We start from the raw sequence: 16,085 nt of genomic DNA on the forward strand, positions 1-16,085 counted from the left end.
TCCTAACTGCATCTCCTGCCAACATTTTTCATCCTGGTATGATCTACTACTCTTAATACTAATCCATGGTGATAATTTTGCTCAAATCAATCCATGTGAGTTTCTAGTATGAACTCCAACGTCCAGTTTTAATTCCTCATTATGCAAAGCAGATATATACTCTGAGAAATGAAACTGAAGTTCTCATTTTCGATGAAAGTGCATTTACACTGTTCCGTGGTTCTCAAACAAACATTCTGTACCATGAACTGCATTCTCAATAAGATTAAGATGAAAACTGCAATTACTCATCTACAAACTGGAACAAACACCGATCAAATAGCAATCACTTGCTGCCTTCGGCAGGAACAAGTACAAGTAGTATTTTTTACAGATCCTGCACTAAACTTCAGTTCATGGATCTCTTGTAATAGTAATACCCATGCAATTTATGAATATCCAATTACTTGGGAAGTACAGGAGTAAGCAATGGGCCACCGGAGAAGAAGGCCTCCAGGTTTGCAATCATGAGGTCGGCCAGGTCCCAGTTGGATTCAGTGGTGAAGACAGCTTCATGCGCCGTGAGCACCACATTGTCCATGGACAGGAGCTCTGCCGGCACATCAGGCTCCTTCTCAAACACATCAAGCCCTGCACCTGCAATTCTCCCTTCCTTCAGTGCCCTGATCAGCTCTGCCTCATCAACAATCCCGCCGCGAGCGATGTTCACAACGACGCCGTCTTTTCCAAGGGCTTCTAGCACACTACTGTCGACGATGTGCCGCGTCTCATCGTTCAGCGCGCACGCGACGATGAGCACGTCGGATGCAGCGGCGAGGTCGGTGACATCGGGGAAGTAGTTGTAGGAGACAGAATCCTTTGGTCTCCTGGAGTTGTAGGAAATGGTGCAGCCGAATGCTTGGAGCCTCTTTGCAATCAGTGATCCAATGCTGCCCAAGCCGATGATACCTACATGCTTGCCACTTAGCTGATAACAGCATAATTTTTTTGTGTCAATTTCATTGAGATATTGATGTTGTCATAACTGATGTTAGATATTCAGATTGAACTGTAAAATGCATGTACGAATAGGCCAGAACACAACATGGTGCTAATTCTTGGATGCCAATTATAACTTCTGGGGAACAAATAGGCATTTCCCAGTCAGGCATGAGTAGATCCTGAACTCACATTTTGCAGAAAATGTTCAGATGTTAGAGATTGTGTGACAATTACTAGGAAATAGTAGCACTGATAAAGCAATACTAAGCTGTAACTTCAAGTTACAAACATTTGAACTTTGCCATCCACGACCATTTTTGATACAGAGAGCGCCATTTTTTTTTCCGATGATGAAATGAGGCAGAACCAAATTCCTTCAGTTCTTCCAAAAATGGAGAAGAACACTAACCCAAAAAGTTGATGACAATCAAAAATTGTTAAGTTCGACATCAATTACAACAATATCCTAATCACAATTTACAGCAGTAACATACAGTGAGTCAAAACCAAGAACGAACCTTGGATCCAAGCGGGTAGTCCCCACGCGCCGCCCAGAGCCCGCGGCGGACGTACCGGTCGGACGCCGAGATGCGCCGGAGCACGTCGACGAGGAGACCGACGGCGTGGTCCGCCACGTCGGTGGAGAAGACCGTGCCTGCGCCGGCCACCGCGACCCCGCGGCGCGCGCACTCGGCGAGGTCGATGTGGTCGACGCCTGCGCCGGTGGTGACGACGCAGCCAAGGGAGGGCACCGCGTCAAGGAACGCGGCGTTGACCTGGATGGCTCCGCCGGCGACGACGACGGCGGCGAGCGGGGGGTCGGGCCCCGCGGCGGCGGCGGCGAGGAAGGCGAGGAGGGGAGCGCTTGATTCGTAGAAGTTGAGGACGCGGAAGCGCGAGCGAAGCTCCGCCGCGAGACGGTCGTTGATGCGGCGCAGCAGAAGCACCGGTCGCTTGCCGCCGGTGGCAGGCGGCGCGGCCACGGCTGATGTCATCGCAGATGCTCCTAAAAATGGAATTGATTTCTTTTTCTGTTTTAGATAAAAATCCATATACTACCTGCTAAGACTGAGTTCAGCATCCGACTTTCAAAACTTATACTAACTCAGTTAAACTTTTCAAATTATTAAATGGTGTATTTCTTTTTAAGAAAGGTTTCTATAGAATAGTTGTTTCAAAAATTTATATTAGTATTTTTTCCAAATTTATTTTAGCTAATACTCCCTTCATATTTTACTGTATGACGCCGTTGACTTTTTTATCAACGTTTGACCATTTGTCTTATTTAAAAACTTTATGTAATTATCATTTATTTTATTATGGCTTGATTTATCATCAAATGATATTTAAGCATGACATAAATATTTTTGTATTTGCACAAAAATTTTAAATAAAACGAATGGTTAAACGTTGGTCAAGAAGTCAACGGTGTCATACATTAAAATACGGAGGGAGTATTTAATTAACCATGTGTTAATGGATAATTCTGTTTTACGTGCAGGGGAGGTGTAGTTCCCAACCTTAATAAATTTTATCCAGCACTATAAACTTTAAAACTAGTCATCTAACCCTCAGTGGTTGAGCTACCGCTCCGCTAGCTAGCCGGCTAATCACCCGGGCTTGTCGGCAAAGACTCCATTGAATTTTAATATTGAATAGTAAATTGATGATTAAATATCTATAGCAAATATTATTTATATTGAAGTTTGCTCGGGCTCAAAAAAATCATTCTAGCTCCACCACTACACCCCCCTAAAGTGATTTAGGGTATTTGCAAGCTTAAATAAGTGGTTTTGAAGAACTAATATAGCATGTTCACGTATTATCAATCATCGATTAATTACCAATTTATATCCTATAGTGATATCATACTAGGAGCAAAATGAAAGATTTAGGTAGAGATTTTAACATATATGTCCAATTTATATATCACGGAATGAAACTCATCCAATATATATGTAAATCAGAAAAAAAAAACACTCCGCAAAACCATCATCTTACAGTGTCTAAGGCGATTGAACACCCGACTTCAAAGTTTAATTGAACAGTTTAAGGGACATTTCCATTTTCTTTTAAGGATGTCAGTTATCAGGTCATGATCGCTACAGCAAAAATGTCGCATATCGCATCGCAACAAATGGCATGGTCGATGCCCGAAACCACCCAAAAAGAAAGCAACAAATCACCAAAAAAAAAGAAAGAGAAATGTCGTCGCCGCCGGTGCTCTTGCTGTGCCGGCTGTTCCCGGGCACCTTCACCGACGTCGCCCACCGATTCCGCCTCCTCGACTTCTACGCCTCCGCGCTTCCCATCCACGCCTTCCTCGCCGCCGTGGCCGCCCACGCCGACCCACCTCGCGTCGTCCTCGTCTTCGGCGGCGGGCCCATCCCCGTCGGCGCCGAGCTGCTCGACGCCGTCCCCTCCCTCCGCTGCATCATCACCGTCAGCGCCGGGACCAACCACATCGACCTCCGCGAGTGCGCGCGCCGCGGCGTGCAGGTCGCCAACGCCGGCGGGATCTACTCCACCGACGTCGCCGACTACGCTGTCGGCCTCCTGCTCGACGTTCTCCGCCACGTCTCCGCCGGAGACCGCTTCGTCCGGCGCGGCCTCTGTCCGGAGCAGCGCGGCGGCGATTTCCTCCCCCTCGGATCCAAGATCGGCGGGAGGCGCGTCGGCATCATCGGCCTCGGCAGCATAGGGTCGGCGATCGCGAGGAGACTGGAGGCGTTCGGCTGCGTCGTCTCCTACCACAACCGCCGGCGAAGGGAGGACGTGGCCTACGCCTACTTCCCGACCGCCACCGACCTCGCCGCGAGCTCCGACGTGCTCGTCGTGGCGTGCGCGCTGACGGCGGAGACGCGGCGCATCGTGGACCGGGGCGTGCTGGACGCGCTGGGGGAGCGCGGCGTGGTCGTGAACGTGGCGCGCGGCGCCAACGTCGACGAGGCGGAGCTGGTGCGCGCGCTGGCGGAGGGCAGGGTCGCCGGCGCGGGGTTGGAAGTGTTCGACGACGAGCCCAACGTGCCGCCGGAGCTGTGGGCCATGGACAACGTGGTGCTCACCCCGCACCAGGCCATCTTCACCCCGGAATCCATGGCCGACCTGAGCCGCGTCGTCCTCGCCAACCTCGACGCGTTCTTCGCCGGCGAGCCGCTGCTTACGCGAGTGGAAGCCTCGGAGTGACGCACACTTGCCCTGTTAGTCCAACAATTGACTTATTCTTATTATCATCATTATTGCTATAAAATGTTTTAGGGCCTAGTTTCGTTTTGGAGGAAAAGCAAAGGATGTAGATTCCTACGGATTGATTATTGTGAGTATCATTCGTTTCGTATGAATAAAGTATAGACAAATAAAAAAACCATTTCCGGTAAGTTATAGAGAGAAAACATAAAAAAGAATTTCATCAACTATACCTTTTGAAAAATTTTCTATGGATTAATGTGGATATGCATTACTATTCTTTCACTTCAATTCATATATGTTGAAATTCCTCCACGCCGAACAAGCTCTTACTAATCATTATTCATTCTGTGTGGTCTACCTATGCAGAGAAGAGATACAATTTTATTACTTAAATGAATCAACTATCTTAATTTATCTTTTCTAAAAGACCATTAGAAGGTTAATCTATTATACATTCTGCAGAATAGTGAAATTTTATTTCACTTTGTTATTCATTAGGTGAGTGAAAAAATTGACCACCTGTCGATCTATGCACAAGATTTGTGCATGTAGACCCCCGATTTTGGAAATCGGAAATCTTCTGTGTTTATCCGTACCAATCCCTGGATCAGTAGTTGGTACACACATACATAGTTGGATCATAACATATCACGAATGAACTTAGGCTAAAAGTGTTAAATACTTACATTAGGGCCAGGTAGGCCAACAACTATCAGAGAATAACAGCGGAAGACAAAATAATATAAGGGCCCGGTTAACATGCCACAGGCAGTCGACTGGGGAACGAGACCTAGAACAAGACCGCACTCCGATCATCTTGTGGGATACGCAAGCGTACCGACAAGGGCTTCTCTTCAACACTCTCCTAAAAGATATATAAATAGCAAGGGTGAGTACCAACCGTACTCAGCAAGCCACCACAATAACAATGCATATGATAGAGGGTATTTCAAGGAATGGCTTCAGGTCCTTTTGCATAAAGCTAATTTTACAATTCTTTTCACAAGCCTAAAACCTAGCATAGACTGATCAAATTTTAGTACCAGTGTTCACTTTAAACAACGACGGTTCTGTCCACCATCCATTGTGATCCCAAGGATAGCTTCCCGCCATTGAATCGTCATGGTTTTCTGAGGATGTCCACCTTCCCTCCTCTCGGGATGTGGCTTCATCAGCATAAAATTCATCATGCAATATCCCATTCCCCACAAGTTAAGAATTTAGAGTCTAGCCAAGTGTAATACATGTCCCGGTGCTCAATAACCGCGAGCACGGCTATTCGAATATATTTGGTTTACTCACACTGCAGTGGATGTACACTTTACCCGCACTCCGCGACTGCCCAACACATGAGCCTCGTCCCAACACATGAGACGCGTCACGGCAAAGCTTTTCGATAACCTCGCATTGGCAGTACCCGCTCCATGAACTTAAATCCTCATGCACTCTAGGCGTCCATGTTTCTAGCAGTGAGAGGAGTTCTGGCGCTCCCGGGAAAGAGAAGTCTCACACGCATATTAAATTATGGTTCAAGTTAAGTTCTCTCTCTCACACACTCATGGCAGTCCTACCAATGGCGACACCGATGTAGGGCACGCCTCTCTCGGCCCTACCTCAACGGCTGTCCCATTGTAGCGCACCTGCCTCACTCAGGGGTGAACCATCTATGCAGGGATACTGCCTCCGCTCGGCTATCTAATCCGCTAGGTCTATACCCATTCGAGAAGTACGGTTGTACGGGGGTCGTTTCATGCTTAACTTCATTGCTCGGTCCTTAATTGACCGGGGACGGTACTAGCCTTTTCCAGATACCACCCAAATCCTCCGTCCGCCCCAGTCGAAAACAGTTATTTAATTTTATTTCTCCTTTCACAAATCATGTCATCAACATCATGGCAATGTGGCGCTCATGTCTCCACATGCCGCATCTCAATTACCTTCCCAAAGGTAATTGCCCAAGCATATAGCATTTGATAAATATGAGTATGTATGATTCTAGAATAGCATTTCTAAGCAATTGTCATAATTGACTAGGGACTCATACGTAATCATGGGTACAAGGATTTTAAGGGTAAACAATAATCAAGGCATGGCATAATCACAAGTAGGATGTTCATCATTGCATGCAATTTTATTTGTAAACAAAATAATTTCGCAATTAGGATCAACATGTTCAAGGAATAGTGATGACTTGCCTTGCTCAGGATAATCCTTATTATTGATATAATCTTGATCAACCTTCACCTCCTGGAAGTTGCAGACGTTGCCTCACGACTAACCGATACACAAGGTCTATAATACGCGAGAAAAACCAATATTCAAACAACAATCAAATATGCGCAACAAAATGTACTATTCGTGTTTGCTAATGGATTCCAATCACGCTAGGGGCTAAGGTTTCTTAATCTTTCTATTATCAACGTGGCCTATTTAGGAGTTAACCAACATAGCATTTATGGGATACATATATATTTGGCTAATCGGTGGTTTAGTCTATCAAATGGCTTATGGAAGGATTATGGCTAAGCATGCATCTATCTAAATAGGACGGTTATATACTAGAGGTTCTGTTGTTAGATGGATTTAGGATCAATCAAACAATTACAGTGAATTATTTGTATTATTATTTTATTGATGGAAGCTTTACTTTAATTATGAACATATTTTACTTGCCATTATAAATTATAAAGGGGCTAATAATTATCCATGCTCTATATGTTAAATTCGGGAAGTTTATAATATTATAGTTACAGATTATCTCTTAATGAACAATCCGGAGTTACAATTGAACTATGAACATATGAGGTCAAGATTTATAATTAGTACTTATCTACTATTCATGTTTGTTATATACTCCCTAGTTTAATATATGAAAAAGATAAATTAATTGTATAACTATAATGGGATGTACAATATATGTGTGCAACAACGTATAAGGTTTTGGTCGCCTACTGTACATGAGCTTATTTAGAAAGTGTACTACCCAATGCTCCAAGTGATTCCTGAATATATTGTAGTTTAATTATACATTAGCTAGTTTTTATGAGCGATATTGTATATGTGATGCGACAAGTTTAAGCACTGGTTCTATTGGGTTACTAATAAGTGGTAATCAATTTAGGCATATATATGCTATTCTATATGGTATTGCATCGATTAATTTACTTAGTGATTCCTCCACATCTAGCTCTGTTATTATTTTCCTAAACAGGTTAAAGATTCATCTATGTGTGTTTATATTTTAGTTACATAATCATAAGGCTATACTTGATTTAAATAATCTATAAGCCATGGCCATCGAATATTAAATAAGTAGTAGTATTTTCCTATACATCCATTCATTTGAGACATCACATAAAATTAGTTTGTGTGGTTGTTACAGTGGCAAGACATGTTAGAGACAAATATTATTACATCCACTCTACTGTACAATACTAATTTTATTTATTAGCATATTTTTAAGTTGACTATTATGCATCATCTTGATATTAATTATTTAATATTTATAAATATATTTTATCAAATAGTGAATTATATATCATTGGAAAGCTTATGAATTTAGATGAATTTAGGTTCAAGTTTCACTCAAATTGGAGCTAAATATCGAACGAAATCCTAGAAATATTATATGATTTAATTTAGTCTATGACTAAATGATTAAATATAATACACGGCTAAAATCCCTAGTAACTAAATCCGAATTTCTACCGTGAATCGATTACTTATAGGGATTACCCAAAAATAATCTATAATAATCTATAAGAATTCATCTATTTGTCTAGTTATTAATCACATCTAAATTACTACCGCGAATTGATTTCTCATAGAAATTACCAAGAATAATCCATAATTTATATTAAATTTTGCAATTCTACGACTATAATTAATCTATAATTAAATTCTAATTATTTTAAATTTTCTAAACTTCCCCAAACTCCCTCTAATTTCCTATTTATTTCCTTTTCCTTTTTCTCCCTTTCCTTTTTCTTTTCTTTTCTCTTTTCCCTTTTCTTTTTCTCTTTTTCTCTCTTTTCCTTTTCTTTTCTTTCTCTTTCCCCTTTTCTTTTTCTCTTTTTCTCTCTTTTCTTTCTCTCCTCTCTTTCTTTTTCCCTTTCTTCTCTCTCGGCTTCTCCCTTCCTCCCTCTCTCTCTGCTCTCTCTCTACCCAGCGGCACGGCGACAAAACAGGGGGGAAAAGGCAGCGGCTCACCGATGGCGGCGGTGGCGACGACGGTGCACGGCGCGGCACAGCGCGGTGGCGCGGCGGCTCGAAGGTGGCGGCGCGGCGGCACGACGACGGCGACGCGTGGAGGATGGAGGGGATGGAGTGGGGAGAGGGGAGGATGGTGGGCTTTTATAGGGGAAAGAGAGGATAAGGGGGAGAGGGAAGAGAAGGGAAGGGCGGTGGAGGGGGGGTGAGGCGACGGCGGCGATGTGACGGCGCGCGGCGCGCGGGTGGAGATGACGACGGCGCGGCGCGGCTGGGGGCGCAAGGCGGCACGGCACGTGGCAGCGGCGCGGGGCGCGAGGCAGCGGGCACGCGGCGCGAGGCGACGGGACGGCGCGCGGCGCGGCAGCGGCACGGCGCGAGGCGGCGATGGAACGCGCACGCGGCAGCAGGTGGTGACAGCGGCGACGCGACGGCGCGGCGCGGAGCTCGGCGCGGCGCGGCACGGGGCTCGGCGCGACGGCGACGGTGAGGCGATGACGACGCGGTGCGGGGCGCGAGGCGGCGGAGCGACGGACGAGCGGCGCGTGGGCGCGGGGCGCGAGGCGATGATGAGACGGACGAGCGGCGACGGCGCGGCAGCGGCGACGCGACGCGGGCGGCGTGGCGCGGGGCGCGAGGCAGCCAGGCGCGCGCGGCTGAGGAGGCTGAGGAGGGGAAAATAGAGCCAGGGACCACGTCGAGCACCTAGAGTGCAATGAACAGTGCCATTTTTTATTTAACCCGATTTTAGTTTATCCCTTGTATAAATTTCATTCTATAAATCCTAATTTTTACATAAATGAGGTTTACCCAATATATGTTTTAATTTAGATGAAAGTTTACCAAATTTTAATATTACCCATATTTTATTCTCATATATATTTTTCTATTATATTATTTAAATGAGGTCTAATTCTAAAATTAGCCTAGATAATTTTGGAGGCTTTGAGGGTACTAAAATATCCTAGTGTGGCCCTTATTATTACAATAGCACATTGAATGAACTTATAGCAATATATTTTACACGGTTAGGTTGAATCTATTTATTCTATAAATAGTATATTAAGACTCGGTACAACATTAATCTAATTTTAAACACTCATATATTCTTGTTTATATATAAGGATTAATTTATTTATATGACCATTATTTTATATGAGTGATTTTCATGTCATGAGTAACTCGGCGACATGTTGCAAGTATCAATCTATATATTCCGGTGAATTACTTATTTATAAACACGATCACTATAGTGGTGATCATCATTTCATGTGTTCTTATATTTCATGTGAGATTCGATTCAAATGAATTAGATTTAATCTTACAATTTCTTTAGCTAATTGTGACATCAAGCTATCAATCATGGTTCGAATATTTAATACCTGATTTGTAATTTGTAATAGAAATTAATATTTGACTTAACTATCTTGTGCATAATTATTTGTAGGATTAACAATATTATATTCTTGTAAATTTATCTATTACTTAAATTTTAGATCCTTACTTTACTTTCTTTGTGATCACTTACGGTTTGGCAAGCAATAGCAATCATAACAACCAGCATGATGCAAATGTTTTTAAAAAAAAAATTCAAAATTTTAGTGATTTTTATTGTCTTGAATTTTCAGGATGTTACAGTGCATCCGTCTTTCTTGCTGCTAGTGTCTTCTTCAGCGACAGAAATTGTTTTCATTTATTTTATTGTCTTTATATGACTACTATTTTTCATATTTATACTAAATTTGTGATAAAACAAATTATCGAATGTTTTAGTATTAAAGTTAACAACTTTGTACATGATGAAGTGGGTGTAGCTCAACTAGTTAGGTTTCTTTTAATAGAATCGGCCTACCCAGTATAAGTCCTAGAATTAACATGGGTGTTCAGCGGCGAAGCTATATTCTTTTTTTTTGGGGGGGGGTGCACATGAACCCTCCAAATTTCTAATTTCTCACTCAATTGATGCTAGAATGTACAGTGTTGTACTGAAATTTTCTAGATTTTTAATGGTAGTGCGCCCCGCCCCCTTTTTTGATGTTAGCTTCACCCCTAGTGTTCACAATTACGGCTAACTATTTTTTTCACTAGTAGACGACGTAATTGTAGATAGCGAGATGCTCATGATGGCTTTATCAATATCAAGATTTGATGACTCAGTCTTTAGAAGTTGCTTATCATGTAGAGTGTGTGTGCGTGTTCATATGGGTTGGTGTATGTGTATTGTGAGTCTGTGTTTGTACTATGTTTAATTTAAAAAAGAGAATACTGCTTTCTATAGGTAAAACACAGAGGTGGAATACCAAATCCTCTGCCTGATTGTGTACCAGCTGTGTATGACGCCATCGAATCAGTCTTCCAAAAAACAATCGACCACAGCCTTACCTGGTGCTGGTGAGGTGAGCAGAGCTATCCCAATTCCAATTCCAATTCACAATTCCCAAAGTGGAGGAGAAGATGGTGGCGCCATCGCCCGACGCCGGGAAGCCGCTGGTGATCCTGCTGCGGCCGCTCTACCCGGAGTTCGCTGCCGCGCTGGACGGCCGCTTCCGCTTCGTGCTTGCCGCCGACGCCGACGAGGGCAACGCAGCAGAGGCGAGGGCCGTGCTCGTGCCGGCTCTGACGCCTGTGTCCGCAGATCTCGTGGCTAGGCTCCCCAAGCTGGAGATCGTGGTGGCCACGTCCACCGGCGTTGACCACATCGACCTCGACGCGTGCCGCCGCCGCGGGATCAGCGTCACCAACGCCGGCGAGGTGTTTGCCCCCGACGTGGCGGACTACGCGGTCGGGCTCGTCGTCGCCGTGCTTCGCCGCGTGGCCGCCGCCGAGGCCTACCTCCGGCGAGGCAGGTGGGCGGCGGACGGTGACTACCCTCTCGCGACCAAGGTAATTCATTAATTAAGGCTGTGTTTACGTATAAAGTTTGGATCCAAACTTCAGTAATTTTCCATCACATCAACTTTCATATACACATAATTTTTCAGTTACAATATTTTCAATTTCAACTAAAATTCAAACCGCTGAATTAAATACAGCCTAACTAATGTACTGTAATTATTGGATCGGAGGAACGATCCAATCACGCTATTTATTGCAGCCTTAATTCATGAGTCAGTCATTCACAAACCGTCAGAAATTTTCTCTCCTCTTTTCATGTAGCAGTTCAACGTTTACTTGTAAACTCATCCAAAGTATAACTTGCATTATTAGTGGCTGAGGAAATACCGAACTTTCCAGGATAAAAAATGAGAATTTCAGTAATTTTGGAATGGGACCATCTAAAAATATTTGGGCCCAAAAATTACAGGTCCTTCAAATATGTCATTATATTCCAAACTCTTCATAAAATTTGCCATGTCATCCTAGATGGGTCATCCTTCAACTGATTCAGGCCTCCTTCAATCTGCTCTCACTAGTATTGGGGGTCGTTTTGGGAGCTATAGGATGGGTGTTTTTTTAATCCCTTATCACCTACATCTAAAATAACATATTTGAAATCGGCTCCATCTAACACATTGTGTCATAAGACAATGTGAATCCAAATTTAAAGTAAAAATGAAAAAAAAAATCATATTTTTCCATTAATGACTTGCTGGCCCAAAATTATGATAGTGTTTAAGATAGATTAAGATCGAGCTTAGCCCACCTATCTCCTCTTAAGCTTTGCTCATTTCGTCCTCTTCACCCTGGTCCACTTAGAGCAGATACAATAGCAGACTATAAGCCAGCTGCAAACATATTTTAAGAAGATAAATAAAAAAAGAAAAGAGCAGCGGGCTACAGATTTGTAGCCAGCTGTAGCACAGACTCTAAGACGCAGTGTGTATATGACAAATGGGACCAGGTATTAATAGTGTAGTATATGACTATTGTATGGATAAGCTATTAGATTGGCTATAGATGAATTGGAGCTAATAGTTGGCTATACTATTAAACTTGCTCTTAGGCTCTATTCGTTCCAGGGTGATAGGGGAGATTGAGTCTCGTTTTCCGCGCGCACGCTTTTCAAACTACTAAATGATGCGTTTTTTTTAAAAAAAATTTCTATAGGAAAGTTGCTTTAAAAAATCATATCAATCTATTTTTAAAATTTAAAATAGTTAATACTTAATTAATCATGAGCTAATGGCTCACCTCGTTTTGCGTATCTTGTCAATCTCTTTAATCCTCTTCTCCTCAAACACACCCTTATTCATCCACCTCACTAACTTTCTCCTCTTGTCCACCCAAACTGCCGTCGGAGGTTTGGATATGAGCTACCGTAAGTCTATTAGAGCAATTTTTATAATAGAGATGGCTATTATGGTTTACAGGTAAAATGAAAAAAACAATCTGATCAAATTATTATGGTTTACAGGTAAAATGAAAAAAAATCTGATCAAATTAAAAAGTTTCAGGGGAGTAAATTGGAGTTTTCTTTTTTTTGTAGGAATGACACAAATTAGCCCACATCTCTACCCTGCCCCCACTTATCTGTACACTGACTTTCTCCTTCTCCCTCACCGCCACCCACCGTCGCCGCCTCGCCGGATATGGCGCCGCCGGCGACCCAAGACGGTTCTTCGTCCAAACCGATCGTGCTCTTGGCCGACCCTCTCATCCCGGAGTTCGAGCAGGAGCTCGCACCCAGCTACCGCCTCCTTCCCGCCGCGGACGCCGACGAGGCCGCCGCCGCCTCCGCGAGGGCGCTCCTCACCGTGGACCTCCCTGCCGTGACCGCCGCACAAATCGACGCGCTCCCGGCGCTCGAGCTGGTGGTGGCGTCGTCCGCGGGCGTCGACCACATCAACCTCGGCGCATGCCGCCGCCGCGGGATCGCGGTCACCAATGCCCAGAACGCGTTCTCCGCCGACGCCGCAGACTACGCCGTCGGCCTGCTCGTGGCCGTGCTCCGCCGAGTCGCTGCCGCCGACGCGTACGTCAGGCGCGGCGCCTGGGCCGCCGCCGCCGGCGATTACCCTCTCGCGAGCAAGGTTCTTGCAGATTTGGGTGGAAAGAAAATCGAGGTGAATCGAAATGCTAATCCGATGATCTCTCTCTCTCGCAGGTGAGCGGCAAGCGGGTGGGGATCGTGGGGCTGGGAAGCATCGGCGGCCTGGTGGCGCGGCGGCTGGCGGCGTTCGGCTGCGTGATCGCCTACAACTCGAGGTCACCGAAGGCGTCGGCGCCGTACAAGTTTTACCCCAGCGTGCGGGAGCTCGCCGCGGAGAGCGACGTGCTGGTGCTGAGCTGCGCGCTGACGGAGGAGACGCGGCGCATGGTGGGCCGGGAGGTGATGGAGGCGCTGGGGAAGGGCGGCGTGCTGGTGAACGTGGGGCGCGGCGGGCTGGTGGACGAGGCCGAGCTGGTGAGGTGCCTGCGGGAAGGGGTGCTCGGCGGCGCCGGGCTGGACGTGTACGAGAACGAGCCGGAGGTGCCGCCGGAGCTGTGGGGGATGGACAACGTCGTGCTGTCGGACCACCGCGCGGTGATCACGCCGGAGTCCATCCAAGGCGTCGTCGACGTCGTCAAGGCCAACCTTGACGCCTTCTTCTCCGGGAAGCCTCTCGTCAGCCAAGTGCAGCTCTGAACGTACTACAAACAAGTACACTCAGTTTCTGAACCTCAACCTGCATTCTCAACCTGAAAAATAACAAGGGACAAGTTGTTGCTTATTCATGTTTGTATGTATGCATATGCTGCGATTTCGATCTGAGCCAATCATACATAAATTGGGAGGATAATCTGAGATGATTACACATTGTTGTGTTCACTGATTTGCAAGCAGCCCTGTATCTTGTTGTTGTAACACACATCAGAGTAAACTCAATCAATACTCCATTCTTGTGGAGTATTATTCAATGTCTTAATTTTCTTTAGGTAATGCAAATGTATAATTGCATCTCACCAACCACGCCCCCCCCTCCCCCCCAACCCCCCCCAAAAAAAAGGAAAATCTGAATGCGAGCAAGAAGACCGGCAGGCTCTCAAGGGCAGCTCGTATTGCTTTGTCTGCCAATGGCTTTGGACTATTTTTGTCTCGTACAGTATTTAAGGAATATAAACACATTCACTTCCCAATTCCTAAAATTAGTGAAAACTATAAAGCCAACATAATGGTAAAACTATTGGCATGTTTGGAAGTCAAATTTTTTTACTTGACTAGAAAAAAATACCCATGCATTGCAATGGATGAAGGCTATTTTAATTTTATTATTATTACATGGTTTAGTTAAGGTGAAATTCATTGTGAGAATTCGCTTGAATACATATTATTTTTTCTAGAAAATCATAAGCTGCAATTAGGAGTTGATCGTCTCAAGTTAGCATATAAGTTTCTATAAAGAGATTTCTTATACGACTGCTCCTGTATTTCAAAAAACAAACGAATTTAAAATCCGACTTAAATACATATTTGTATTTCTAAAATTGTATTAACTTAAAAACCGACTCATACACGGATAACGTACCAAAGTACCGGCAAAAACATCTTCAATTTTTATAATAGTTTCATTGGAAGAATTCGCTTGGATATATATTTTTCTAGAAAAAACATGAGCTATAATTAGGAGTCCGATCATTTTAAGTTAGCATGCGAGTTTTTTTTAAAGAGATTTCTTATATGACTCCTCTTGTATTTCCAAAGGTGAATGAATTTAAAACCCAATTTAAATACAAATCTGTATTTCCGAAAACGAATGAACTTAAAAACCGACTTATACACGGATGACGTACTAAAGTACCAGCAAAAACATCTTTAATTTTTATAATAGTAGAGATAGAGATATATAAAAATACCATACTACAGAGATAAATCATTGGATGATCTGGGAACCTAGCACTGTAAGCACAAACATAGAGCATACTGTATATATATGGTTGATAGCTTATTTGGGTTGCTCCCTTTAGGCCCACCGATCAAATAGAAAAAAAAATATTAAACGTCTTAATCGAGTAATTAGCTACTAATCAACTGATTATTTGGACTAATCAGTTGTTTTTGGTGTTTATACACCAAAACCCGTTTCGAACTACACAAACATACTGTTTTGTCGGATGAAAAAAAAAAGGCATGAAGACTCAATCGGACGACGTACGGAAAAAAAGGCATGGAGACTCAGTCGGACGACGCCAAAAACATTTTAAATTTTTATAATAGTAGAGATATATTTCATGCTCTAAATTTTTTTACATCGTAGACCTGCTGATATTAGATTTACCCACTTTGGGTCCCCACAATCCTTTTGTCCTTGACAAACATTGGGCCCTGCCCTCACGAGGTTACTTCCAGAATTCAGCCCCCCGCCCCCTCCTCCCAACCCCCCACAAACACATGACAATAAAAAATAACATTGGAATTTAGAGGGGTATCATATATATATATATCCCTTCAAGTAATAAATTAGTATTAAACATTTTAATGTGACCATGCTCCCAGATTAGACAACATCTCAAGTTCTCTCAAAATCGAAATTACCGTATGACACTGTTTTCACTACACTATTAAAGTTTCATTTAGGAAAAAGAAAAAAAATGTTCTTATGAGCCAAACTGACCAATACACGATGTTCCCAAAATTCTCACTACTCTTTCCTTATCCTCTCCCTCTCCTCTCTCTCACTGGAGCCCAAAGTAGAGCTCTCCTCACCATCCTCTTATAGTCCTCCTCATGTGGCTCTACGACGAGGATGAGGAGCGGCGATGGCTACTCGACGATGAGGAGGAGCGGT

The 16,085-nt window shown here is 44.0% G+C and overlaps 3 protein-coding genes across 4 annotated transcripts; 2 read left to right on the plus strand and 1 right to left on the minus strand.

The window, feature by feature from the left end:
- Nucleotides 1-299: 299 nt before the first annotated feature.
- On the minus strand, nucleotides 300-2,001 carry LOC4334914 (glyoxylate/hydroxypyruvate reductase HPR3). The gene is made up of 2 exons (XM_015780671.3): nucleotides 1,500-2,001; nucleotides 300-967 (listed from the first exon to the last, which is right to left on the minus strand). Exons 1-2 carry the CDS (start codon nucleotides 1,974-1,976, stop codon nucleotides 443-445), a joined length of 1,002 nt encoding a protein of 333 aa, XP_015636157.3. The 5' UTR covers nucleotides 1,977-2,001; the 3' UTR covers nucleotides 300-442.
- Nucleotides 2,002-3,125: 1,124 nt separating this feature from the next.
- On the plus strand, nucleotides 3,126-10,793 carry LOC4334915 (glyoxylate/hydroxypyruvate reductase HPR3). The gene is made up of 2 exons (XM_015779151.3): nucleotides 3,126-4,181; nucleotides 10,658-10,793. The coding sequence occupies exon 1, from the start codon at nucleotides 3,187-3,189 to the stop codon at nucleotides 4,165-4,167; it is 981 nt and encodes a 326-aa protein (XP_015634637.2). The 5' UTR covers nucleotides 3,126-3,186; the 3' UTR covers nucleotides 4,168-4,181; nucleotides 10,658-10,793.
- On the plus strand, nucleotides 10,788-14,217 carry LOC4334916 (glyoxylate/hydroxypyruvate reductase HPR3). 2 transcript variants are annotated; one of them, XM_015777987.3, is made up of 2 exons: nucleotides 10,788-11,262; nucleotides 13,424-14,217. In XM_015777987.3, the coding sequence occupies exons 1-2, from the start codon at nucleotides 10,834-10,836 to the stop codon at nucleotides 13,943-13,945; spliced, it is 951 nt and encodes a 316-aa protein (XP_015633473.1). In that variant the 5' UTR covers nucleotides 10,788-10,833; the 3' UTR covers nucleotides 13,946-14,217. The 2 variants fall into 2 exon arrangements, with proteins under 2 accessions (XP_015633473.1, XP_015633472.1); XM_015777986.3 differs by lacking the exon at nucleotides 10,788-11,262 and adding an exon at nucleotides 12,848-13,349.
- The last annotated feature ends 1,868 nt before the right edge of the window (nucleotides 14,218-16,085 follow it).

The sequence above is a fragment of the Oryza sativa genome, chromosome 4 (assembly GCF_034140825.1).
Source record: "Oryza sativa Japonica Group chromosome 4, ASM3414082v1".
Lineage (NCBI taxonomy): Eukaryota > Viridiplantae > Streptophyta > Magnoliopsida > Poales > Poaceae > Oryza > Oryza sativa.

Bases quoted from the DNA above. Each gene is read 5' to 3' on its own strand.
- LOC4334914 (XM_015780671.3), bottom strand. From the start codon at position 1,976: ATGACATCAGCCGTGGCCGCGCCGCCTGCCACCGGCGGCAAGCGACCG. The intron at 968-1,499 runs GTTCGTTCTTGG...TGCTGTTATCAG, and splicing joins ACTACCCGCTTGGATCCAAG to CTAAGTGGCAAGCATGTAGG.
- LOC4334915 (XM_015779151.3), top strand. From the start codon at position 3,187: ATGTCGTCGCCGCCGGTGCTCTTGCTGTGCCGGCTGTTCCCGGGCACC.
- LOC4334916 (XM_015777986.3), top strand. From the start codon at position 12,909: ATGGCGCCGCCGGCGACCCAAGACGGTTCTTCGTCCAAACCGATCGTG. The intron at 13,350-13,423 runs GTTCTTGCAGAT...TCTCTCTCGCAG, and splicing joins ATTACCCTCTCGCGAGCAAG to GTGAGCGGCAAGCGGGTGGG.